General features: G+C 52.3%; 1 protein-coding gene across 11 annotated transcripts in view; it reads right to left on the reverse strand.

Annotated features, from left to right (window-relative positions):
• Positions 1–300: 300 nt before the first annotated feature.
• Positions 301–26840, reverse strand: part of Pde9a (phosphodiesterase 9A) — a 96000-nt gene continuing 69460 nt past the window's right edge. For 6 of the 11 annotated variants that reach the window (XM_074072585.1, XM_074072590.1, XM_020152492.2 and 3 more), the window contains 13 exons: positions 24658–24742; positions 20402–20480; positions 18702–18776; positions 13764–13850; positions 13005–13109; positions 12669–12751; positions 11532–11688; positions 8410–8523; positions 5080–5184; positions 4416–4544; positions 3338–3433; positions 1731–1833; positions 301–706 (listed from right to left, as the gene is read on the reverse strand). In XM_074072585.1, coding sequence (XP_073928686.1) covers positions 1747–1833; positions 3338–3433; positions 4416–4544; positions 5080–5184; positions 8410–8523; positions 11532–11688; positions 12669–12751; positions 13005–13109; positions 13764–13850; positions 18702–18776; positions 20402–20480; positions 24658–24742 — 1202 coding nt within the window. In that variant the 3' untranslated portion in view covers positions 301–706; positions 1731–1746. The other 5 variants (XM_074072584.1, XM_074072582.1, XM_074072586.1 and 2 more) reach the window with 5 other exon arrangements.

The following is a 26840-nucleotide window of genomic DNA, read 5'->3' on the forward strand; positions in this document are numbered from 1 at the left end:
GGTTGGGCCTCCCCAAGTGCGTACAGTGCCACACAGGATGTCCCCAATGCCTGTCCCCAAAATAGGCAAGGAGGAAAGGGACCTCTCTCCTCCCCTGTGATAGACTCCAACGTTAAACCCCTACCTTCCTGTCAGCAAGCACCCAGCCTTTGCAGTCCCTGGGCTCAGGTGTGCGTCTATCTCCCACATCACTTCCACACATGGTCCACACGGTCTCCCCAGCCTGCCTCACGGCCCACATCTGCACACGGCACCGATGTCCCCTCAGCTTACAAACACAGGACATGTGCACGTCCCCGCTCTCTCGCACTGTTCTGACTTTTAATGTGGAATTTACATGGACGTCCGCATCACATCACACGAGTCAATTGTTCTGAGATACATCTGTGGGAAAAGCACAGTGTCCTTTGTCCCCATGTGAGGACTCATCAGAAGCAGCCCTGGGATAACAGCTCTATCAAAGAAAAAGTGCAGTACCCGTTTCTGTAGAAGAATATATTATTTAAAAGACAGTTTAAAAATAAAGATTCTGTACATCATGAGTTCCTTTTTTTGTATCAGTGAACAAAACAGTTCTTAGAAAACAAGGTCTGGTGGTGCCGGGTGTCTGGTGCGAGAGCCACTGTTCCGTGCGCGGAGGGTCCTTGGAGGCGCCACCAGCCCAGTGCAGACGCAGCCCACGGCTTTGCTGCTTCTTCAGGCACGTCTACACAAAAGGGAAAAGGATGACTAGCTTGCCTTTGTGGGGTCTGGGAATGAGCAGGAACATCAGAAACCCCACAGGGCTACGCACAGACCACTTTAGAAGAATGAGGCCATCGGGCGCCCTGTTGAACACATATAGGCAAAATAAGACCCCTCTTCTGAGCCATTCGAGAATATGACCAATTTAAAGATCAAAGGCCACTGTTTACTGAGCACTTGGTGTGTGTGGACTGACTCTCTGCTCTCTTAATTGCTAAAAACACAACGATGGTGCCTGGCTTCTGGTTTAGAGAATTAGTGCTCTGAGGCCCATGATGGTGGAGGCCATGGAAGTGGAGGCACAGGCAGAGCCCCTGGCCTGACATTAGCAAAGCCTGGACTAAAATAAGTTGTAGGAGCCACGGCCTTCGCTGTTCCGCCTGTAAAACCAAATCCAGTCTGCCCAGCCATGTGCTCTGAATGCTTTACAGACTGCGCGGTTCTCCCACGATCTGAGACACAGGCTCGGGGGGACCTCGTTCCCAACTGGCCACGTGGGCCACACTGCCCTCCACGTGGACAAATAGCTGGTTGCGTCCAAGGGCCGGAGGCCACGTGTAGAGCCATGTAAGGCAGTGCTTTTGAAAGCAGGAGCACTTCAAGTGCTCTTTAAAGAATGCTTGCTCTTTAAGTGGTGGGCATCCTGACTGCTGACCCATCGCCTACGAACTGGAACACCTGCCCCTTCTATCAGACCTAATTCTGTAATTACACGCGGGGAACTAACATTCTACTTATTTAAAAACCTTCTGCAGGTTGGGGTGGGGTGTGGTGGGGTTTGAACACACCCGCAAAGCTTCATTGGAACTGAACTCCCACTTCGAGGTGTTAGGAAGGAGGTGGTTAGAGGTGAGGCTTGAGAGCGATTAACAGTAGACAGATCGTGAGGGTGGAGCCCAGGCCACAGTTACTGCTGGCTTTATAAGAAGAAGGGAGGGGACCAGTCCTCACTCCTCCCGGTCCCTCCCCACTTTACCCTAAATTACCGTATGCACGGGGACATCAATTTGGAGAAGCATGACCTTCACTTTTTTTTGCATCTCTGCTCTGTTCTCTGGACTTTTCGGTGCACTCCGTTTTCTTCTGTAACTAGGACAGCGAGCAGAGAGGGGCAGAGTCAGCTCCAGGGAGGCAGTGGGCATGGCCATTTGTCTCTGAGGTGGCCTCAGCTGCCTGCAGATGTTCACACGTGAAGGACTGTCGCCTGCCACCCCAGCGCCAGGACACACCCATACCATCATTCCCAGACAGCTCTGGTGCATGTCGTCGGCCCCATTACCCACGGTGATGTTGGCACCTGGGTGAGAGCTCAGGCTTAGTCCCCGCACCTTTTGTGAACCTACTTCCTTTAGGGACAGAAGACAACGAGGGGAATCCTGGTGTTCCCACTGGGCAGCAGGGGTGAGGACTTGGAGACTCAAGTCCCTCACAGCAATGGCTCAGGGGATGGTCCTGGAGAGTGGAAGAACCTCTTTTGCCCTCCTGGGGGGGTCTGGGCCGGGGGAAGCTCTCTTGCTCATGTCTGTTGTCCTGTATATTTTCTTAGCCAACTTTCTGGTGGGAGAATCCACTAGGGACACTGGCACTGCCAGTGTGGATTTTCAATTGACTCGTAAGCATTTTCTGAGCACCTACGATGTACCTGGTGCTGCTGTACATGGTGTGGTGGGCGTGGCGGGTGTGTGAGGGAGATAAGACCCCATCAGTGCACGCCTGGAAAACAGTACTCAGAGGGCCCCCAAGGGGAAAAGAGGGTATGGGCACACAGTCACTGGGGAGTGTGGCCTGAGGGTGACTGGGCACAGCAGCCAAGGTCAAGGCAAGGCCTGGGAGGGAGCGTGAGGAGCAGGGAGACTGTTGTAGGTGCACTGGGCTCCTGGCAGGAGGCTGGGTGGAGGGAGACCACATTGGGCAGAGGACCTTCTAAGTCCCAAGTGGCAGTGATCCCTGAAGTAGAGAGATGTGGACACAGGTTCTGAGGTAGCCAACACAGCTCATGGGGATTTGTGAACACATCATAGTGGCTCTGACCCTGTTATACTGAGCCAGTGACACTAACCCTCTCCTGAAATCCAGCATCAATTCAGTAGGTCCCTAATACCTGACTGTCTCCCTGTCAGAGAGTGGCACTGGGCTGCCTGGAGTATGTGCTCTGTGTCTGGAAGTCTGAACTTGGGTGCTTTTGTCCCTGTGTCCCTTTCCACCCAGTCCTCACTCAGGAGGAGGAGAGGGACCTATGTGGCTGCACAGCCAGAAGCAGACTGAGTGCAGAGCACTGCAGTCACTGTCCTGTCCTGCAACCGGCCAGGGTGGCTTTGGTGTCACAGAGCAGAGCATGTGGCTCCCTTGCCTTACTGAGCTGGGCTTCTGGGGAGGGGAAATGCATGCCCACCCTCTGTGCTGCCTGTGGGAATGTCCAAGACTCTGGGATCAGGGTTTGAAGGAAGCCTGCTTGCATCCTTAACACTGCCTTTACCCTTTACTCTTTTGAGGCTGTCTTGCTATGTAGCCCAGTTGGGCCTTGAACTTGTGATCCTCCTACCTCACTCCTGAGTCCTGGGGTCACAGGCCTGTGCATGGGGGCTGCCTTTACCTCTTTCATGGCATCGTCTAGCTGCTTCAGCTCCTCATAGCGATCTCTCGACTCCCAGAGCGGCTGCAGCATGAGTTCCTCAACTGTGGGGAAAAGCTGTGGAGACAGGGGGCCTGTGTGTCAGCCATTGTGCCTAGACACCGGAGAAGAGGCCGTCAGGTCCTCCGGGTCCCCGTGAACCCCCGAGACTTTACTCTCTCTCTCTCAGGCAGTCACCTCAGAGGCCTCCCAGGTCAGGGCCTTCGGGTAAATCCAAGATGATGGAGGTGCAAAGCTACTTGGTCAGTGCCAAGGCAGGAGACCCTTGTGCAGCCCCACCCATTTCCAGTCTCTAGGGCTGCGTCCCATTCTTGTTACTGCACACACAGCCTCGCAAAGTACACTCCCTTCTTCCTGTCCCCTACCACAGGGGACAAGGGTGGCACAGGCCAGGAGGTCCTTATGCAGATGCAGGAGACAGGGGTCTCCCGACTGGTAGTCCTGAGATGGGAAGTGTTGGGGGCTCTGAATTCCCCAGAGAAGGATCTGCAGGCGGTAGGGATGGGGTGACCGGGGTGGTGAGAGATGAGTCTGCTTTGGATGTGGAAGGACTGGAGGTGGGGATCTGAGGCAGGTGGCCCCTGGCAGCTCTGGGGCTCCCGGGTGGGAGACTGAGTGGGAAGGTGATGAGGAAGGGCAAGACTGCAGAGGCAGCTGGGGGAGACTTGGACTTGGGCCCAGTGTTCCCCAACCTGAGGGCACTGATACTAGCTGTTCCTTTAGGGGCGAGGCCAGGGCGGGCCAGGAGAACCAACAGTCAGTACTGCCAGCTCTGTCCTGAGGCCAGCACCGATGGGTGGGGCACCGTGGGTACCCAAGGTCCAGCAGGCAGACAGACAGCTCTGTGCAAAGAGCTGGAGGCGGTGGCTATGGACACAATGGGGAGAAAATGACTACTGGGCAGCTGTCACCATGGCAGCAGATTAGGCTTTTGAGGGCTTGTGTGTCCATGGGTGTTCATGTATGAGCACGTGTGTACAGGGCATGCATACACGTTACTCTAAAGATTCTTCATCAGCACATGGTGTCAAGCACTTACCTTGGTCACCATTTCAAACATTGGGATCAGGACAAACTTGATGAACCCAATTTGGGCTGTGGCTTTGGTCACTTTGTCTCTGTCCATGAATGGGGCCACAGGGAGGCCTTCTGACTTCTCACGGTCGCTCTGCACGGGACACAGAGGACAGTGATACAGATGGAACACCCGCAGAGAGAGGAAAAAGGAGCTGACCAGCCCGTGACCTGCCAAACCTTGTCCCCGCTGTGGATCAGTCAGAACAAGGACCGGGGGCGGGAACATGGGACAGAGTGGCATTTGTCAGGGCGTCACAGGGCTGCTTGTCCTTGGTAGTCTGATGTCTCCAGCTCCCTGTGGCTATTCTGTGAGCTGATCTGCTGGGCCTCCCCATCCAGGGGGCTCCCACCCACCTCCACAGTTCTCCACTTTCTGGCAACACACTCGCTCAGTCTGCCTCTGGAAGTGGCCCCAGAGCTGGTGATGAGTGGCTTTTCTAGGTTGTCACTGTCTTTCATGCCTGTTACACCCTATTTCCGTGCTGCTGTTGGGAATGTGTCCTTGAGGCTAGAGGAGGTGGGGGCTGACTAAGCTGGCCCACCCAAGCTTACTCTCTCAAATGCGAGCCCTCTATCAACGGGCCCACAAGGAACGACTGGAGTTGATGGCCTTAGGAGTCTCTTACCTGCATAAAATATTCTTCTAACAGACAGTCCACCCAAGGTTCTGCGACCTCCATGGGGCGGACCTCATTAGAGATGTCGCAGCATTTTATCAAAATCATCTTCAGCTGAAAGGAGACGTTGGGACAGTCAGGCAGCGGGCAACACCACAATAACCACCGCTGCTGTGTGAGCCAGAGCAGATCTGCTGTCATAGGCGGGAAGAGGGGTGAGGTGATGGTGGTGCTGGGCCAGCACTAGCACCAGCAGCTTTGCTGTCGTGAGGGATACCATCCCTCCCTCCACAGTGCCACCCCTGCACTCTGTAGTCTGTCGGGATCGTGAATCTCACCTGGGGAGCACCATCAAATCCCCAAAGCATCAGATGTATGTTTTGTGAAACCAATGATAAATTGTCAAGCTCTTAATAATTTCTTAGCCTGGTGTGTGGTGTACACACCAGCTATTTGAGAGGTAGCTGGGAGGATCTTGAGTTCAAGGCTAGCCTAGGTAAAGTTAGTGAGACCCTGTCTTAAAAAATAGAACACAAACAAAAGAGCTAGGGGTGAGGCTCAAGTGGTAGAGAGCTTACCTAGCAAATGAGAGGCCCTGAGTTCAATTTCAAGTACAGGAAAAAAAAATTCTTGGTTGTTGGAGATATAAGAAAAACAGATAGAGAAGGCATCATTGGGAGGCCCGGGTCTGAAAGGTGCTAAGAGACACCTGTTGAGCTGGAGGGTGTGGGGACCCCAGAAAGAGAGTATGAAGAAGGAAACATGCTCTAGAAGCATCTACAAGTGTGGAGGGCACTGGTCCTGGCATCCCTACCACCATGTTCAGCAGGCAGAACCCCAGTTCTCTGCTCCCAAACACAGTGCCCTTCCTGTGCTGGCTGGGTCTCTGTGTCCAGGACCCCTGTTCTGCCATGTCCCCTCCTGCTCTGGCATCTAAGCCTGTGCCTTCAAGGTCTTGCTCAGGTCCCCCTCGCTCTGATCTTCTTGGCTACAGATGACGACCCATAGTGCTGTCCTGTACTCAGCAGCATCTTATGGGTGCTGTACCCAGTGGGTGCGTCTTGTCTTCCCAGGAGCCTGGGCTCTTGCTCCTTGGCAGGCCTGGACCACTGAGGGTGCTCTAAGAGACAGGTCACCCAAAGGATGCAGCCAAAGTGCTTTCCCTGAATGAGCCAGGAAATCGCCTCTGCGTGGCTCCAGTGATTGTCACTTGCCATTGCCAACTTACTGGATGAAAGTGGTGGCTACTGTCCAGGTTCTGAAAGGGTCAGGCAGGGAAGTCAGCACCTGCAGCATGTCACCTTGAGCCATGGGCCCACCTGCCTGGTTTGTGGCTCCTCCAGGCAGGTCATGGCCACATTCAGCCCTCATCTGCTCAGCAGGGCAGATCTCTGCCCTCCTCGCCGGCTGGGCCTCGGAGGACTGCGTGGCTCCTTTCCAAGTGGCCTGATTCCTGGGCAGGGAATCTAGGTCTTTCTTTTTCCCCTCTGTGAGGAGGCTTGCAGGCCTTGTGGAGGAACTGCTCCTAGACCAGTGCCCGGCTAGGGCACTGCAGTCTCTGCAGGGGCTGGAATTCAGGTGAGGTCCTGTGCTCCTGGTTTGTCAGCTTCCTGGGCCCAGGAGCCTCCCTCCATGGAGACCTCCTGGAGGCTTGGACTTGGGACTTCCTGCTCCCAGTCCTTTCTCTCCTCCCCCAGCCTCATGTCCACACAAGGCAAGAGCCTTTGGGCCTCCCTGCGAAAGAAGCCCTGGCAGCACTGTTGGTCACCTGGCCTGGCACTGCCCTGTTAGGAGAAATGGAACTGGGGCATTGTCTTGTCCTGCCTCCTGCCGGGGTGTGGTGGATGAGTATGGCCGGTGCTGCTTATGGGTTGTTGTGTTGTCCAAACTGGCCACCTCTACACCTGAAGTGGTGCTCTGGCTTCCTGCCCAGCTCCCAGTCCTTCAGCCGACCTTTCCTCACATCTCAGAGGGAAATAAAGGCTCCTGAGGGCCGCAGCCTGCTGTCTTCCCTCACCCAGCTCTGACTCATGTCCATCCTCATTCTTCTTGTCCTTCCTCACAAGACAAGGCCACCTAATAGTCTATGGCTTTTTTTAGGAGCAAGGAACTTACCACATGACTGTGCAATGGTCCCCCTTGCCCTTGGTTTTGCTTTCTATGATTTCAGTTACCTGTTGTCAACTGTGGCCTGAATATATTAAGTGGAAAATTCCAGAAATGAACAATATGTACTTTTTTATGGGTGCTATTCTGCGTAGTGTGATAAACTCTCATGCCATTCCACTCCATCCCAGCCAGGATGAGTTTTCCCTCTGTCCAGTGTGTCCACACAGTACACGCTACCTGCCCGCTAGCTACGCTGTGGCTCTCAGTCGTCAGAGCCACTATGGCAGTAGCAGAGCTTACGTTCAAGTGACCTTGTTTCATTAAATAAGGGCTCCAGCACACGAGAGTAGCTAGTGATGCTGGTGATTTTATTAGTATATTGTCATAACTGTTTTACTTTATTACTAATTATTACTGTTAGGCTCTCTCCCTGGTTAATTTATAGATTAAACTTTATCATAAGAATGAGTGTAGAGGAGAAAACATGGTGTACAGAGGGGTTGGAGCTCCCCACGGTTGCATCCACTGAAGGTCCTGGAACGTATCCCTGAGGACGTGGATGACGGCGTCTCTCTCTGCTTTCCATCTCAGTGAAGGGACGCTCTGGGGAGACACACGCACCCTTCCATTGCGCATGTGTGAACCAGGAGGTCTTTTCTTCCTGTGCATCTCTGTGTGGGAACTGTAATTCAGCCTTCCAGAGCAACGGCCCCAAAGGCTCAAGGGAGCGGGAAGCAAGTTCAACTCGATCTGGAGGAGCGCCCCATCACTCCACTCTGGCAGCACGAGTACTGACACTGGGTTTATATAGACAATTGACTTTAAGAGTGAGAATGCCAGAGAGCATACTTAACACTTAAACAGGGCACTTTCTCTTTGAATGTCGCCCTGGTTGGCCTTGAACTCACCATCTTCCAGCCCCAGCCTCCTGAGTGCTGGGATTACAGACATGCACCACCACACCCGGCACATTTTGCTCTTTCAAAAGGGCAGACTGTGGGCAAACTGAGGCCCACTTCTCATGGGGGAATGTGACTCTTAGCTATGTGGGGGGATCTTCAAGGGGTGGCTCTGCCAACGGCTAGTCTGGTAGGAGTCGTGCCCCCAAAGGCCAGACTTAGGGCACCTCATTCCAAGGCCAGGCTAGAAACTTTGGCTTCTGGTTTTTCCAGTCTGAGCTGGGAGGGATGAGCTCCACAGCACCCCCCACAGAGGCAGAACAAGACTTACCAGGGTCATGTGCTCCTGGTTGCTGTAGTCAAAACTCTCCATTTTCTCTTTGAAAGAGTCCAGGATCTCTGCATGTCTTGCCATGTCAGTGGCCAGGATCAAAGTGATCATTCCCTGAATGGTGAGACAGCAGTGCGTTAACACGGGCAGGACCTCGTGGTCTCCCCATGGTGCCCACGGCGGGTGCTGAGCCTTGGGTCTGCAGTCCTCATTTGTGTGACTGTGACCGCGGCCACGCCCTCAGGCTGGGGACAGCTGACTGCCATCACAGGCTCACAGATCAACTGAAGGTGCCTGTGTTCACTTGTGAACGCCAGAGATTTTGCCCAGGTGTCTCCTGGCTTTCGTCATCTAGGTTTATGGTTTGCTCCTTCCAGATCTTGGTTGGTGGACATCAGAAACTGATTTTCCAAGAGTATTTTTTTCTTATTGTGGAATGTGTATGTGATTACATGTGTACACATGGTTTAGGAATTATTAAAGTCAGAAAATACTTAATAACATCTCACTAACAACTCTGCAAGTCAGGATGAAATGCTCTTTAAAACATATAAATAGTTCATTAGTTGCTATGGTTTGAATGTGGTTAGTTCCCCCAAAACTCATGTTGAGATCTGGTCCCTAAAGTGATCATTTTGGGAGGCAGCAGGACCTTTAAGGAGGGACCTTTAATCCCTCATGAAGGGGCTTCTTCTCCGGAGTGGAGTGAGTGAGCTAGCTCACTCTCCTGTCTTTTAGCTTTCTGTCATTCTACAATGCAGCTTGTGGGCGCCCATGTTCTTGCACTTCCCAGCCTCTAGAATGTGAATAAAGACAAACTTCTCTTTATAAATTACTCAGTCTGTGGTATCTTGCTATAGCAATGGAAAATTGACTAAGACAATGCGTACTTTGTTAACCAAATGATTGGTTTAGGAAAAGTAGCACAGTTATAAGCTAAGAATATCCCTTTCTACCCATCTTCCCATTCCTTCCTCTATCCTGAATGCATCTATCATCCACCCATCTACCTTTCCTTCCTCCCTCCCTCCCTGCTTTCCTTCCACCTGTCCGTCCATCCATCCATCTACCTACCCTACATTTATAGACCATCTCTATGCCAGGTATGGTGCTGTACTTTTACAAGAAAATAAAACCACCAGCATCAAATGCAAAAAACAAGTAAGTCTGCAAAAAGAATCTCCAGTGTGTATTTTGGGGACATCACTTGCACTTTGAATTATGCAATTTCTTTTTCTCTAATGACTTAATTCTGTTAGTAATGAAGGAATTAATCAGTTATCTCTCAAAATCTTCAATGACCAAATACTTTTTAAAAAATTGAGACAACTGATTTTTACCTCCAGAGGAAAGTCTTAAAGCCAGTGCGGTTTTGAAGCAGGACAACCCTTTTAAGTCTTCTGGTAGCCAGTATGAGGAAGATCCTGTCTATAGGGTGGTTCCCCCTCCACTCAGCCAAACCTCCTTTTCTTTTGGGGTGCTGAGTGACATGCCCCACTGGGGCACGTCACACACTAAGGGGTGCTCCAAGCTGTTACCAGAGGAGCTCCTCACTGGGGGCTACAGCTCTGTGGGGGCAGGTCCTAGTGGAAGAGGGCAGAAGCCATAGATGGGGGATAATTATACGGGAATCAGCAATTCTGTAAGGATTGTAATTAAGGACTGCAGTTGACTTTGAAGTCCCTAGGGTGCAGGTAAGTGGGCGAACACTAGACCAGCCTGTTGTTCTTTGTTAAGGTAAGCTTATGGGTTCTCCAGGACAGAGAGAGAATGCCAGCACTGGGCTCTAGAAGGTCAGCTCAGCTGTGTGGGGCAGGAAGTCATCTGAGACACAGAAAGGGCCTGTTCCCCTGAGGACCACAGTAGGGTGATCTGCAGAGAGACTGGAGGTGCTACCTAATGAGTGCCCTGGGCAGCCGCTCAGCTGCACATGGCACACTGGGCATGCCACAGGAATGTGTTCCCTCACAGTTCTGGGGGCTGGAAGTTCAAGGTCAGGGTGTCAGCCTGGCCCTGCTCCAATGGCTCTAGGAAAGGGGCCCTCCTTGCTCTTTCCTTAGCTTGTGTCTACATCAATCTCTACCTGTGTTGTCACATGTCCTTCCCTGTGTCTATCACTTCTCCTCTTCTGCCCCTTAGAAGAACACTTGTCACTGGGCAATCCACAGTGACAAAGACCCTTTCCCCAAATAGTCACATGTTCTAGGGATCAGCTACCATTGAGCCCATTTTAGATCTGCAGGGTCCCCGTGAGAGCTTCCCCTGCCTGCAAACATCAGGGGTGGAGACCAAGTTCTGGCCCAGGAAGTGGGGGGGGGGGCACTGGGCAGGATAATCTTCTTGTGCAGGTGATGGTGGGGCTGACCAGACCTGGGTGGCAGGTGACAGCTGCTGGGCTATGGGGCAGTGGTCAGCTCTACCAGGTTGAAGCAGCAGACGTACTTGTCCAGGGCTCGTACCCCCTCAGGCAAGTTACCCAGCTTCTTGAAGCTGGCTGCAAAATGGACACAGGGCTCATCTTAAAGGGGGCCCATCAGGGTTGTTTTGTTTTGGGGGCTGCAACATGAAGGCCAATGGAATGTCAGGTGTGCACAGCAAGGGGACCCTATTTTTTTATTTTTGTTTTTTTTAGTGGTTTTTTTTTGGTGGGGGGAGGGTTGAACCAAGGGTCTTGGGCTCACTATGCAAGTGTCACTCAAGCCACGTTCCCGGGCCTTTTGCTTTAGATATTAGGGTCTCGTGCTTGTGCCTAAGCCAGCCTCAGGTCATGGTATTCCTACCTCTATCTCCTGTGTAGCTGGGATTATAGGCACGAACCACCATGCTAGTTTGTTTGCTGAGATGGGGATCTCTCTATCTTTTCCTGGGTTGGCCTTCAACTGAGATATTTCTGATCTCTACCTCCCGAGTAGCTGGGATTACAGGCACGAGCCAAGGGACCCCCTTTTCTTGGGGTTCCACTCTGGACCATGGAGGAGGCCAGGAAAGGGGGGCAGATTCTAGGGTCCCTGGTGACACTGCTGTGACCAGGAGTCTCTGGGGCCTCCAGCTACTAGAAAGTGGGGCTCTGCATGGACCCCACACACTTCCTCCACGATGGTGGAGGCCCTCACCCCACACACCTGCCGGATCTGCTTGAAGCTCTCAGATGACACGTTGGAGAAGATGTTGCACTCGGGCTGTGCCAGGATCTGGAAGGCCACGGCACAGTGGTGGTTCTCAAGGGGAGAGATGTCATTGTAACGCACAGCCAGCTCTGTGCGGGCATTGATCTGGTACCTGGAATGAGGGAGGGCAGGGAGGCTCAGGCACCCGCAGAGCCCAAAGGATGTGCCATGGGGCTGGTGACCAGATGCTGTGAGGAACTACTGGCTGCCAGACTCACTGCCCCCTAACTGGATACCCCATGTTTTCAGTCTACCCAGATAGGTCCCATCTGTGGCCTCAGCCCTCTCCCTGGGGTGGTGGCCTGAAGGTATCCTGGCTTCTGCAAAAATTGTCAAGTGCAAAGACATGTTTGGGACAGGAAACAGTATTTTTGTTTTTTGGTCTTCTCACTATGTGATCCAGGACGTCCTCAAACTCATGATCCTCTTGCCTCAAGTCTCCTGAGTGTCCAGCTAAGGCATAGGAAGGTGGAGGCCTCTTTGCTGATCTGTGCTGGCCAGCTGTGGTGAGTGTGAAATGTGCATTAAAGGAACAGGTGGGTGCCTGGGACGGCCTCCTCTGGGGATTCAGTGTTCTGATGAACGTGGCCTGGCTTTCAGGAACACGTGATATCACTGCAGAGATTCATTAGAAAGGACAGATGCATGGCTGAACGCAAACCCACGCCACACGGCTGGGCTGTCAGTTCTACAGGACTTGTCCTCTGGGTCCCATGGCCCTAGCCTCACTGCCTGCTCTTCCCCAGCCCATCTCTCCTCACTCCGGCCCTTGTCCTTGTCCTCTGCCTGTTCCTCTGGAACAAAGCAGGCTGGGGAGGCAACAGGAGGGGCAAGCTGCAGAGAAGAGCGTGCGGGGATCAGAGGGCCTGGCGCTGCCAGGGCTTTGCTGCGCCTGCCTGGAGCCAGGATGGCAAGGGGTATGGCTGCCTGTGGGGCTTGATGGCATTGAGGGGCTCCAGGGTCTCTCCAGGTCCTCGACAAAGGATGATGCTTGTGAGGCTGAGGCCTCTGCTGACAGCTCCAACGGGGAGGTCCCCCCTCACAGAAGGGGCACTTTTAAAAGGCAAGGTGAGAAAGAGCTCAAGTACGTACGTGTTGTTGTATCCTGGATGGTCCAGGTCGTGGCAGATGGCCGCAGTCATCAGGACCAAGACGTCCATTTGGGAGAGTTTCTCCTGGAAGGGGGCACAAAGCTTAGGTTGCCTCCCCACTGGGAGGCTGGGAGACAGCAATAGGGCAGACACGGCCCCTCCAGCTCCACAAGCCCCACGGGCTCAGGGAGAGGAGGACCAGGCTTCCTGGGAGGGGTGGGGTGGGGAGGTTGGGACACGCTGCCCATTTAACCCTGGCAGTGGCCTCACTTGCCATGGTAGTAGGGAAATGGTGGCTGAGCCAGGAGGATGGGGGGGAGGGGGCCACAGGACCCACCTGCAGCCCACAGAGCCAGACCATGCTGTACATCATCTGTGCCACGCAGAAGCAGTGCCGGAAGTTGTGGAACGGGTTGTCCCGGTAATTGTCGTGCACGCAGAGCTGTGGGGGGAAGGCGGGAGCTGCCCTGTGACCCTGCCATCTTCCCCGCACAGCCCAGAAGGGGGTTCGGATGCTCTGTGCCAGATCCTCACCCCAACCCCACGTTGCAGATGCGCCTGCATTCACCTTGGGCATGGAGGACATCACACAGCAACTGCGGGCATGGACTGGACACATTAGGACAGGAAGCTGGGAATGGGGCAGGGGACGCTACCTAAGGGGCTCTAGGTCCCCATCACTTTGGAATGGTTAACAGGCTTTCAGTGCTTGGATCTGAGCGATAGTCTACTTTTTAAAAGCAGTCTACTGCTAGACACATCCTTATATACATGCACGCACACGCACGCACGCATATACACACATGTGCGCACGCACACGTACACACACAAGCCCACGTGCTCACACCTATGCACACACCACTCACCAGGCCCCCACACTCTCTGCCTTAGCACGCGCCCTTCATTGCCCCTCCCTGATGTACTATTTTCTTGCTCCTGAGTAGGACGGGAGGATGGAGGGGCTGGTGTCCTTGCAGAACCTCACAGGACGGATGCCTCCCTCTGTGGGAAGTCCAATGCCATTGGGAGGGGCCAAGGTCTACTCCCTCCAGTGACCGGAGGAAAGTGGCAGCACAAGTGTGGGCTCGGCACTTACCAGCCACCGCCGGAGTGTGATGGCGTTGATGCTGAAGTCTCTGACCAGGCCTAGGTCATGGTACATGTGCTCCAAACAGCTCAGCATCTGTGGACACAGGGCCAGGTGGTCAGCGGTGGGGAGGGAAACGGGCTGCCCCTTCTGCCCCCCGCACTGTGCTGGGAACTGCCACCAGGCAGCCGGTCCCAGGGAGAGTGAGCTCTGACCTTCTGGCCATGGAGCCTGACCAGTGGTGCACGGGAGAGGATCACTCAGACGGCGTGGGGCTCTGAGAGAGCAGTGGGAGGGACGGAGAGAGAGGCAGGCATCCTGGAAATAGAGGTGCCAGTTCAGAAGCTCATGAAACTTCCACACAATCGAAAGTGGCAATGGACAGGGTGACCCTAGTTCCACATGACCACACCAAGATGATTTTATTAATTTCAACACACAAAAAAATCCCAGCAGATCAACAGCACAGCTTAAGCTCCTAGGACAATTTCATCTGACGCACACCTGACAGGCGCCTCACCCAGGCGAGGGGCCTTCGTTGGGCTGAGGGTCTTGATCGAAGGGGCCTTGAGGGTTTACATCCAGAAAATGCTGAGTTACTCCCCTCTGGAGTCTGTACCAGAGACACTTCCTAACATAAGTGCCTGGAGGGCGAGCCTCTCCCTGGGCAGGAAACCCCCGATCCGTATGTCAGGGAACTCGCTGTCCAGTCTACTCTGTGCAGGGTGATTAATCCTGCTGTCACCACTGAGATCTGTGTCAGTCAGCTGTTCATCTCTGTCACCAAAATACCTGAGAGAAAAATTTAATTTGCTTTGGCTCATGGCGTCAGAGGGGTTCAGTCCGTGGTATGCTGGTTCCGTTTCTGGGTCTGGGGTGAGGCAGAACATCATGGCGTAAAGACATGGAGTGAAGCGAGAAACAGGCAGAGAGGTGCCTGGGACAAGATACAGCTCCCAAGATCTGCTCCCAGAGACCTACTTCCTCCAGACAGACCCACCTCCTATCGCTTCCAGAACCTCCCCAAACAGGGCTACCAGCTGGGGACCACGCCTCTGTGTAGGACACTTCACATCTAAAGCATGACAACATATATGTAAACACCGTCCTGAGCGCTGGCACCAATTAAGCCAGGGAGGAAGAGCAGAAGTGGCTTGAACTCATAATAGCCTGCCCAAAGTGGGCCCTGCTTTCTGGGAGAAGCAGGTCTTAGATGCGGACCCCAGGAAGACATCCTTTGGGGGCAAGTGGCATGACTCTTGCCCAGAGCACCCCCCCCAAGGCCACAAGCCCATGTTTGCTCTGTCCAGGTCACCCGACATCTGCACAAGGCAGTGGGCTGTCCCTGCTGGAGCTGTCCCTGCACTTATAACAAAGGCCATGTGCTAGACTTTCTATGCAAGAAGCCCTGACCCCCAAAGTGACCATATACAGAGTCAGGGTCTTCACAGAGGCAACGAGGGGAAAGCAAGGTCACTAGGGTGGCCTTGATCCAATCTGACTGTGTCCTTATAAGACAAGGAGATTGGGACACAGAGAGGGACACAGGGAGAAGACACCACCTGCAGGCCCAGGAGAGAGGCCTCAGGAGGAGCCAGCCCTGACACCGTAAGCTCAGACTTCTGGCTTCCAGGACTGTGAGAGAATACTGTTTAGGCTCCTAGGCTGTGGTACTCTGTCACTGTGCAGCCGAACACTGCTTCTGTTATGTGACACAGGGAAACTGACGACACTTCAGGTCAGGTGACTTTTGTCAACCTGATCCTTCAGGAGTAGAGAATTCTGTGCGTCACAAAGACTCCATGGGAACTGGCCTCCTATGGGAGCTTGGGAGCGCCCTTAGATCACACCGACCATGCTCCCGTCTCTATTGAGGGTCAGGATGGATGTAGATCAGTGTGCAGGGAGCCAGGCTTTGGAGATGGAAGCCCTGGAAGGAGCCCCTTGCAGAGTGGCAGATGTCTGGGATCCTGGTGTGAGGAAAGGAGAGCTAGGTCCCAGGCTGCTGGCCAACTGCAGCTCAAGTCACCTAGCCAGGGGCCTCACAGTCCACAGCCACCAACCCTCCCACCATCCCGGATTCTGGAAGGGCTACAGCCTTGAACCCCCTTGCTCCTGTGCCAGCAGCCCAGACACTGTTCATGGCAACCCTGAAGGGGTGAAATGTTTGCTGTGAAATCAGAGTCAGAGAGGAAGACAGTTGCCAGACGAAACCATCTGCTGTCACTTATGTGGCGAATGTGGTGACTTCAGAGCAAGAGCGATCCATCTGTTCCCATGTGTGAGCCCCAAACCTGTTCAAGTGAGTGAGTGAGTGAGCAGGTGGCTCCTGGATACTGTGGTGGGTGCTGGTCTGAGTGGGCGCTGACCTTCCAGGTTGTGGGGGGCTGCGGCCATCCTCCGTCCAGTTTGGAGTGCATAGGCTACTGGCAGAACTGCTGGGTGGATGGTAGAGCTGGAAGGAAGAAAGGGAACCTGCACAGGCCCTGCTGTTCCCTGGGCCAGGCTGCCTCACTGGTGGCCAGATGCAGCTTCACAGGGCTGGGTGGCTGCTACTCTCAGTGTCTCTTTGGTTGATCACAGTCAAATTCCTGGCATCCCTGATTGCCACAGGCCACAGCTCCTGACTCTGGGCATCAGCAGGCAGCTAGATACTTGGGGAAGCTCCTCGCCAGACTCCTTGCCGAAAGCCACAGGCAGCGGGAGATGCCACAGGGCTGGGTTCAGCTGCAGGAGCTAGCTGCCTCAGCTGCCTGTCAGCCTGGGAAGCAGCTGTGACTACACTGCATTTTGGAGGACAAAGAGGTGACCTTCCTATTATAAATGCAGACATCCTTCAAGCTTGTTGGGTAACCTGCACCTCTCCAACCACAGGCAGTGCTATGCTCAGAGGTTCCAAGGTGGGAGGTGGCAGAACAGACCACGGGGGCTGGTTTCTATGTAGATGTTTTCCTCAGTGGCCCTGGCTTTGTGACACTCTCAGGCTCAGGTGACTTTGAACATCATGATTTTCTTAGCAAATGCACGAGAAGCAGTGCTGGCCTGCCTGCCCGAGGCAGGAGTCTACAGGTTCTGAGCCATCTGCGTGGCATTTCTTGCCAGCACTCTGCCCAAACTCGGAGAGCCACTGTCACTTCTCTTCAAAGCTCTGCCTCTTGCTCCCTGCTCGGGAGTTCTGGCGGCACTGACCCAAGGAGACTGCACACTGAAAACACCTCTTGCTGCTTCCACCTCTGCACCTTGAGAGCTGGGGAACAGACCCCACGGTGGCTGGATCTCTGTGGTGCATTTGCTGTTGGGCGCTGGCTGCTCTCCTGGAGTCGGCTGTGGGGCGGGGGAGGCCAGGTCTCTGCTTTTCTGGTCAGTGGCGCCCTGCTGAGGCCCTTCTTGTGCTGGGAGACCACATGCAGGAAGTGGTGTGCTCAGGAGGTACCAGTGCTTCCCACGCTGACAATGTCACATCCTGAATTCTTTTTCTTTTCTGGCAGGGGGGGCTTCATTGTGGAAATTCCATAGGTGTGCACAGTGCACTGTGAACAAGTCCATCCCTCTATTGTTCCCTCAGCCCCTCCCTCCCGCCTTCCTTTTTTCAAGCAGAATTTGGTGGCTTTCATTACACTATCTTCATCTCTTGCTCTATGCAATATACTTTGATCCTCTTCAGCCCACTGCTCTCCCCCTTTCCCCCTTGCTGGCCCCCAAATCCCCCTTTTACATTCACGTCCCATTTTTACTATTATTTTCATTTTAGGTTGAGGTTCCCTATATGAGTGGTTTTCGATTTGGCTTTTTGAGCTTGGCTTATTTCACTTAACATGATGACCTCCAGTTCCATCCATTTTCCTGCAAATGACACTGATTCTTTCTTCTTTATGGCTGAATAATACTCCACTGTGTGTATATACCACATTTTCTTGTGTCTCTAGTATACTGATTTGCACTCCTTCAGATACATGCCCAAGAGTGGTACGGAGGGGTAACAAGGTAAGTATGTTTTTGGTTTTTTGAGGAACCTCCACACTGACATCTACAGTGGTCGCACCACATTCCCATTTCAGTGTGTAAGGGTCCCCTCCCCCACCTCACCAGCACGCTGACCTGGTGGGATCCCAGCATCCTTCTGATTTCCATTTGCACAGCTGAGGACGCTCAACGCTTCTTCATGTGTTTATTGCCATCTGTGCCACTTCTGAGAACTGTTTGATTCATGTGTCCATTTATCTTCTGGCGTTGCATATATGGACATCACTCTTTTATCTGACGCATCCTGAATTTGAACCATGCAAACCATCTCCTGTGGTTTGCCTCCACCCACTGTGTTAAGAGAGCAGGAGCGCCAGCAAGGCCGACTTCCTGCATTTCCCTGCTGCGGAGAAGCCGGAGAAAGTCTTCAGCTTTCCGGTGGGTTGAAAATGGCTGGCCTGATGTCCATGATAAGGGCCTTTCTCTCTCCTTGTGGAAACTAAGGTGTATTAGGCCCAAACAAACAAACAAAATCTCATCTTTGTGTTTCTCAGCAAAAGGAAAATTTTGAAGAAATATTCTGCTGCCAAAAGGGACTCTCATTTCCCTGAACCCCATGTTTCTCCTTATCTCTGGGACACAGCCGCCTGGGCCAGGCCTCCTTTGGCCAGTCTTCTCAGCTGGATGCCCCCATGGAAGCCTCTTTCTGGGGGAAAAGCCACTACCCTGGCATGTGGCTCCTCTGTGACTCAGTGCCTGGCCATGGGCTGACGGCCCTGGGGCGCTCAGTTCTGTCTCCTGGACCCTCGAGTCTGTGAAGTGTCACCTTGAACTGAAACCTGGAGAATTGAGGGATTTTCCCCTCCAAAACGCACAGACAAGAGAAAGCATGGAGAAGGAGGAGCTTCTGTGGTGGCCCCCATTAGGGGATAGTCCTGAGCCACCGTTTCCAGTGACCTGGTGCCTGCCATGCTGCTCACCTACCTCGTTGGGCTCCCAAAGCCAGACATCAAAGGTGGGCTTCCGCAGGGCTTCCATGGTCTCCGGAGAGAGCAGGTACTAGAAAGGACAGGAGTTCTGTGTTAACCACACACCTTGGGCTTTTCCGTGGTGACAATGGCTGTGACCTGAGATGCACGTGGCATTTTCCCCCCTTTCTCCCATTCCCCTTTACAGACACTGAGCAAACACAAGGCTGCCTTCTTCTGGAAAGGGGAAACAGTAGTGGAATCCCATGTGTGGCCGGGGGCAGGGCTGGAGGAGCATGTGGGGATGTTTGGAGGGGAGTGACAGAAATGTCCCTTATCTTGTTCAAGGTGGAAATTTTATGACTGATATGTATTTTAAAATTCCCAACATTCTGTAATCTTAGAGGATGAGTTATAGGATTGTAAATCAGATCTCAATATGCCCCACAATAAAAAACACAATAAAGTGAAGCCAAGGGAAAAAATTCACACAGTATAAATTCAAATACCGGCAAAAAAGCTATTTTGGGTTTCTCTTGCTGGGAAGCAGCGCTGGTTTCAGCTGTGACTAAGCCAGACACTGCTGATGGGACTGACTCCACCAACAAGGTTTAGTGAGTTGTCAGAAACAGGGCAGCGATTTTAGACACGAGGCAGCAGAGTTTTGGCGTCTGCCGTGGTCCTCTCCCAGGTATCTTTGCCTGTTTTCTTAAGGCTCTGGTCTGCAGGGCTGGCCCCGCGTGTTTCAGGTCTAGGCTGAGCCTGGGATTCTCCACGGCAGGGCATTTTCCCAGGGGAGAAGGCACTGGTATCCATGCTCAGCGCGCTGCCCAGAACCCATTGGGGAAGTCACTGACTGATGGCACTAGGTTCCGCAGGGGCCCCGGAGCTCTTTCCTGCCACTTGAACCACCCACGAGCAGACGGAGGAACTAAATGGCAGGCCTCCTCTGCCCCAGAGGCCAGTGCCACCTGAATCTCAGCACCAGGGCATGGGCCGGTGTTTTACTTGCTTGCCAGCAGAGGTCACTGCTGCGATGGTGACCTTTGTAGTTTGAAGCAGTTAATTCCAGGGCATTGCTACCATGGCCAGGCTTTTCTCAGAACAGAGGAACATTTGTTCAAAGAAGCAAAGCTTGCTGGGCACAGTGGCTCATGTCTATAATCCTAACTACCAGGGAGGCAGAGATTAGAAGGATTGCAGTTTGGAGACCCCATGCCATGTGAATTAATAAAAAGGCTGGGTGTGGTGGCAGGTGCTGGTCACCCCAGCTATGCCAGAAGTGTACATAGGAGAATAAGAGTGAGACCCTATTTGAACGATAAGTAAAGCACTGAGGGCTGGAGGCATGGCTTGAGTAGTAAAGCACGTGCCTAGCAAGCTCAACGCCCTGTGTTCAAATCCCAGTACTGCACAGGGGGAGAAACGAGCAAAGCTTTCCATAAAAACTATGTGTTCTTTAGGAACAAAGAATCCAACAAGCAGATTTGTTAAAAATTAAAGTTCTTCAGCTATAAGGCCAGGGAGGACATTAGCAGGGCCCCTGCAAAATAAAGAGCGCCCTAAACAAATGTCAGCGAGAGAGGAGTTCTGCCCACGACTGGCCCACCCCTTCCGCAGCAGTGGAGGGACTGTTCACGTCATCGTGCCTGCGACCCCTATCCTAGAGCTGTGGATGTAGAGCTGGAGCTGGTCCTGGGCCTGATCTCATCTTACCTTGGGATACGTGGGGACATCGCGCCAAGGGGTGAGTTTCTTGTTATCCAAAAAGCTGTACTTACAGGGGCAGCTGGTCCTAAAGACAAAAGCAGAGTTTGGATGTAGCTCTGCGCTGGCTTGGTGTACACCATGCATTTGACTGGGGACCATCGGAGCAAAGGCAAACGGGACAGCCGGGCCCACTCCAGAAGCCACAGGCCGTGTCGCCTTATTTGCTATGGGACAGCAAGTGTCTCCATTTGCCCGGCCGTCAGCCTTTGATCAGGCTCTTGGAAAACACAGAAAGGCAGAAGAGGAGGCTTTCTTCACTTTCAGATTAGCTTCTAAAAATCTTTTTAGATGACACAAAGCAAACATTCCTACTGTAAATATTCCAAACAGCACAGGAGTAAAGTGAGACAAAACAAAAACAAACCCGAGTCCTCACTTGACCTGCACCTGACAGCCCAGTAATCAACGCTCATTCGTCCTTGCAGAATATTCCTCAGCATGAGCACACAAGGACAGGTGCTGTGCTTTTAAACAAGGATGAAATTGTACCAAGTTTACTCTGTGGCAACATTTTTTCCATATGACATCGCAGAGCTTAACTTCGTTTTGTTTTAATGTACTTAAAACCTATGTGTGGTCCTCTAAGACAGTCCCACCCAGTGCCCAGTGGTGGGGTTTTGGGATGTTTCCAAGAGTCACGTTGGAAACAGATCTTCTATTTGGCTGTTTTTCTTTCCCACTAAGTATCAAGCCACCCCACCTACGGACAGAATGCCACCTGTGGAACTTAACTTGGTTGCCAGGGAGTACATTCCTCACTGGGACATAGCTGCGGGGAGCGGGGAGCACACCTGGCTTGTTTGGATTTACCCTGTGTTGCGGGGGAAGGCAGTACACATCAGACAGCCAAGTGCAGAGGACAGCTGATTTGAAACAAAGTTTCATCTCCTGGAGGATCCACTTAATACCACGCAGTAGGAGCCACAGAGACTTCCGATGCATTAAGCCTGTGGGTGTCTACTCTGGGGCATTTATCTTAAAAAAGAATGAGACCCAAGCATGTAGCTCAAGTGGTAGAGCGCCTGCCTACCAAGTGCAAGGCCCTGAGTTCAATCCCCAGTACCGTAAAAAAAGAAAAGAATTAGATCCAAGCAAACAGCTCTGTGCACAGATACAACAACACAAAACCAAATCGGAGCCACCTGAAAGTCCCCAGATGGAAAATAATTTCAAACCCTGTGGTGTCTCACAGTGATGGGTCACTGTGTCATTATGAAGGTAATTCAGAAAGTTATGGGAATTTCAGGAGAAAAGGGGAAAAAAGTTAGCATACTAACTTGCATTGGAAGGCAAGGTAGAAACGTCACAAAGCTGTGACGATCAAAGCACATTTGATGGGTTAAAGAGTGCTGGGCTGTGTGGCCTTGTATAAAAGCCAAGGCCCTCTGTTTTGGTTAAAATTCGATCTATTGTTCATGATGTTGTAAGTGAAAAAAGATTACAAAACAGTAGCTTTAGTCATTTTTCAAAACTAGATATATACACACTGCAAGCACCTGGGAGGCTTTGCATTTTATTTAAATTGGGGGCAGTGCTGGCTGATTTTACTGGTACAATGTGGATGATGAATCTCTATCTGACTGTCTTTCTTCCCCACTCAGTATCAAGCCATCCCACCTAGGAAGAGAACAAAAGGAGCGAGCCCCTCCCCCTGCCCCCATCTGTGGAGTCTGGAAGTTTTGCCGTGAGCCTACGCTATTTTCAAACTCAGAATAATAAGTCCGCTCCTTTTCAGCTTTACTGTTTTGGCTTGCTGCTTCCCTTCCCAATTCCACACTCGGACACATCATCAGGGTTGCTGTGACAGTTTGATGTACAGAGAGGATCCTAACAAACTCAGAAACTCCTAACAAAACCAATCACCTGCACCAAGCAAACGGCTTCCACCCTTACCCTCAACACAAGAGGTCCCATTTGCTCATTCCTGGCAGACAAACTTGGTCTGTCAGCTTAGATAGCACCACTACTATTTCCGTTCTGCCTTAGCCTCATCTGTATAAACATTCGCACACAAATTGCCTTTCTGAGTCTTCTGCATCGCCCAGGAGGCCATGGACACCCTCAAGCAGGATGCGGACTGCTGGAATCCAGCTTTCCTGGCAAACCTAGGCCGTGGGAGCAGACAGGGGCTGCTGGGCGCCTGCTGATCCTGCTCGGCCAGTGCCTGTGCCCCTGTCCCTCTGCCCCGTTGCCACGGGAACGAGCAGCCTCTAGCTAGCAGAGCAGCTGGCCTGGTGCCTTTTCTTTTCATTCCACTTGGAACTCATTTTCGACTTCACTTCCTGGGCTCCCATCCTCCCCTCCCCAGGGCTCAGTCCATGGTCAGGGCCATTTGTTTGGGATGAAAATGGAGACTACAGGTCTCCAGTGCACTCAGTCACCACCCCATGCTCACACAGCCCTCTCCAGACTGGAGGAGCCAGCATATATGATACCCCACTCTGCCTGCATGGTGTTGGTGGCCAGAGTGGGCACAGCCCCTAGTAGGACCTGCCTCCTCTGCCCCACGTGTGAGCCCACCCTTAAGCCTCTGTCCTCTTGGACAGAAACTTAAGAAAGTCTCAGGAGAGGGTGATCTGTCCAGGGGTGCTGGTGGGCGGTTCACAAATCCCGCAGGTGGGCTCTGACTCCTGGCTGTGAGGCCCTGCCAGTGGCTTGTATTTCAGAGCCATTAGCCATCCTATGGGTGCAGGGCTGGGCTGTCCCACCGGGTGCCCTGATTCTCCCCTCTACAACCTCAGAGAGGCAAGAACGTGACTCCTCCCCCTTCTTAACAAGAGTGGACTTCTCTCCCCATGGGGCAGGGGAAGCTGCAGTTTAACAAGCCCCTCCCAGGAACCTGGACCCTCCCATTGACCAAGAGGGGGTAACACAAAGGGCTTGTTCTCTATGCACAAGGAAAAGGAAAGAGCTGTTGTGTGGGGTGTAAAAGGGGATGTGGGTTCCTGGCTAAGGTCTAGCGTGGGTCAGACCCTAGCCCAGTGGGGACCCAGGTGGCAGCTCAGCTGTGTGGCCTCCCCCATGAGACTTTGGGCTCTTCCCCTGAGGACACAGGAGGGACTTTCTCTTTCGTTCCTTAAAAAGCCTCCACCATGGGGATGGATGACAGATATGAATTACTCACTCACAATCTCCTTTGGTCACAAATTCCTTTTCCTTGACTTCTCCAAGTCAAATGGGATAAAATATTCCTACTCCAAATTAGTCAGTGACATGACTATAGCAGTTTCCATAGGCCACCTGCCAACACAGCTCAGAGAAGGCAAGCCTCCTGCCTCTCTCTGAGGCAGCGAGGCTGCTGGTGCAATGGGGCCAGTTGGGGACTGCCAGCTTTCCCTGTACCTCCTGCTAGAGGCCCTTCCATGCCACATTCCCCACAGGCCAGTGCCCTCAGTCTGTAAGGCAGGGGACATCTTCCATGTGCTGGGTTCCTAAGACAATTCAGTGCCCTGCTCTTAGGTTCCTTGTCCCTGCTGAGGCCTGGCAGTAACTTGAGCAGTTACTCAGTGGCTGGCATTCTGGGAGTGATGAATGACATGACTGTGAGGTCCCCTTGGCAGGTGACTGTGGCATGAAGAAAAAGCCAGGACATGGGAGTGCTCATTGCACAGCTTGCTCACTGTCTCCGCCCTCAGTTTGCACGTACTTCACCCACATTTGTGGTGAGGCCAGTCTGGGGTGCCTTGGGTCTGAGCTCGCCTGTGCATGGCTTCTGGCAGTGGTCCTGCTGACTGACTTTCCAGGATGTATACTGAACCTCAGGTGGGCCTTGCATGAATTATGAGTCACTGGCTCTCCAGAAGCACCCGTGAAGGACCCTTGCTCCAAAGAGCACGTGATCTCTGTGTCCACTGACAGCTGGCTATGCTGGGGGGGACACTCCATGGGGACAGGGACCCCGGAGGCATCTGGATGCTCATTTCCTGTCAACCAAATGCCTTTATCCTCTCTTACTGTTACCTTACTTTAAATGGATGTCAGTTTCTTTTTGAGCTGCATAAATTACTATGGACACGTGGCTCTGTGGGAGGATCATTTCCCTATGATGTGCAGTCGTCGTCCTAGTCTCCCTCTGCCATCAACACCCTTTTATGATTAAGAAAGCCATGTATTAAAAAGCTGATTCCAACAAAGCTGGGCTTCCTCCAGCTCACGTCACCCAGGTTGGAACCAGAGCGAGCGACACCCGGCACAGACCTTACCTGTTGTTTCTGGCTGCCAGTTCCTCCCTCATCTTCTTAATGTCACTCTTGCATTTCTCGATCTCCACTACTTTAAGTCCTTCCACTATGACAAAGAGACACAGAGAAGTTACACGGAGAAGTGCACAGGGCCTCAAGGCTGGCACCTAGGAGGATGCTGGCTCCTGGCAGAGGTCCCCACTCCCCCAGAAAAGCTATTATTTGCATTTCTTCCCCAGCTTAGGCACAGGGGACTCCAACCCCGCAGGCCAGGCATGTTCCAGCCAATTGCTGTCAGACAGAAGCCCCCTCCTGCTCCCCCACCCTGAACTCTTACACCCACGTGTTGGGATGCTTTCTTCCTCTGCACCCCTCAGAACCAGCTGAGGGGATGAGTCAAAGAAGTCTTTTATCCCCCAAAGAAAGGAAAGGGGGGGGCACTGCGGGTCTTGTGCATTAAATGCAGGGAAAGGCACATACTTCCTCAACAAGGATTAAAACCGCATTAAGACAAAAGCTTTTCTTTTTTAGGTCTCCCCAGAGCAGTTAACTAGGAGAAAATAGTGACAGTTGAGAAACAAACAGGCAAAGGTAAGGATTAGCAGAGCTGGGCTCTAGCACATTCCTGGGATCCCACTGCCAGGGTATTTCATCAAAAAATGACCTGGAGTCGGGCGCCAGTGGCTCACGCCTGTAATCCTAGCTACTCAGAAGGCAGAGATCAGGAGGATCTCAGTTTGAAGCCAGCCTGGGCAAACAGTTTCAGACCCTATCTCAAAAATACCCAGCATAACTTAAAAAGCTAGACATGGATCTACCATTTGATCCAGCAATACCACTCTTGGGGATATACTCAAAAGACTGGGACACAGGTGACTCCAGAGGCACCTGCACACCCATGTTTATTGCGGCACTATTCACAATAGCCAAGTTATGGAAACAGCCAAGATGCCCCAGCACTGACGAATGGATTAAGAAAATGTGGTATCTATACACAGTGGAATTTTATGCAGCCATGAAGAAGAACGAAATGTTATCATTCGCTGGTAAATGGATGGAATTGGAGAACATCATTCTGAGTGAGGTTAGCCTGGCCCAAAAGACCAAAAATCGTATGTTCTCCCTCATATGTGGACATTAGATCAAGGGCAAACACAACAAGGGGATTGGACTATGAGCACATGATAAAAGCGAGAGCACACAAGGGAGGGGTGAGGATAGGTAAGACACCTAAAAAACTAGCTAGCATTTGTTGCCCTTAACGCAGAGAAACTAAAGCAGATACCTTAAAGCAACTGAGGCCAATAGGAAAAGGGGACCAGGAACTAGAGAAAAGGTGAGATCAAAAAGAATTAACCTAGAAGGTAACACCCACACACAGGAAATCAATGTGAGTCAACTCCCTGTATAGCTATCCTTATCTCAACCAGCAAAAACCCTTGTTCCTTCCTATTATTGCTTATACTCTCTCTACAACAAAATTAGAAATAAGGGCAAAATAGTTTCTGCTGGGTATTGAGGGCGGGGGAGAGGGAGAGAGCGGAGTGGGTTGTAAGGGAGGGGGTGGGGGCAGGGGGGAGAAATGAACCAAGCCTTGTATGCACATATGAATAATAAAAGAAAAATGAAAAAAAAAATACCCAGCATAAAAAAGTGGCTCAAGGTGTAGGCCCTGAGTTCAAACCCCAATATCACAAAACAAAACAAAGCAAAACAAACAAAACCCGAACTGGAGTGCTGGCTCCAAGTGAGTGAGCTCTATGTTCTAAGATGGTCCCTCTGCAGGAAGGCTGTGCCTAGCCCTGAAGCCTGGAAAAGGTTTTCAGATCAGTCAGCTCTTGAGAGAAAAAAATTAGCTTTGTTACTTTATAATCACATCTTGGTTTTTGTGCAAAAGGAAGCTACCCACGATGTCATCCTACCCCCCCACCCGCTTTTCCATCAAGCTGCTAAAAATAAATTGAACAGATTTCCTAGGGAAAAACAGTGCCTCAGGGACTTCCGGGTTCCTGACCATCCCTTGCATCCGGAGCCAAGTAAGAGGAGCTGCAGCCCAGCATGTGCAGAGCCTGGTGGACTCAGTCCCCAGTGGGCTTTCTAGACCTCTTCAGGGCAGAGGCCAAGTGGGGACATGGCTTCTTTTTAGCCCAAAGGATTATATACAGCTCTGTCCTGTCCTTGCTTGTGGACCAGGGAAACTTCTG

This window comes from Castor canadensis, chromosome 5, assembly GCF_047511655.1.
Source record: "Castor canadensis chromosome 5, mCasCan1.hap1v2, whole genome shotgun sequence".
Taxonomy (NCBI): Eukaryota; Metazoa; Chordata; class Mammalia; order Rodentia; family Castoridae; genus Castor; species Castor canadensis.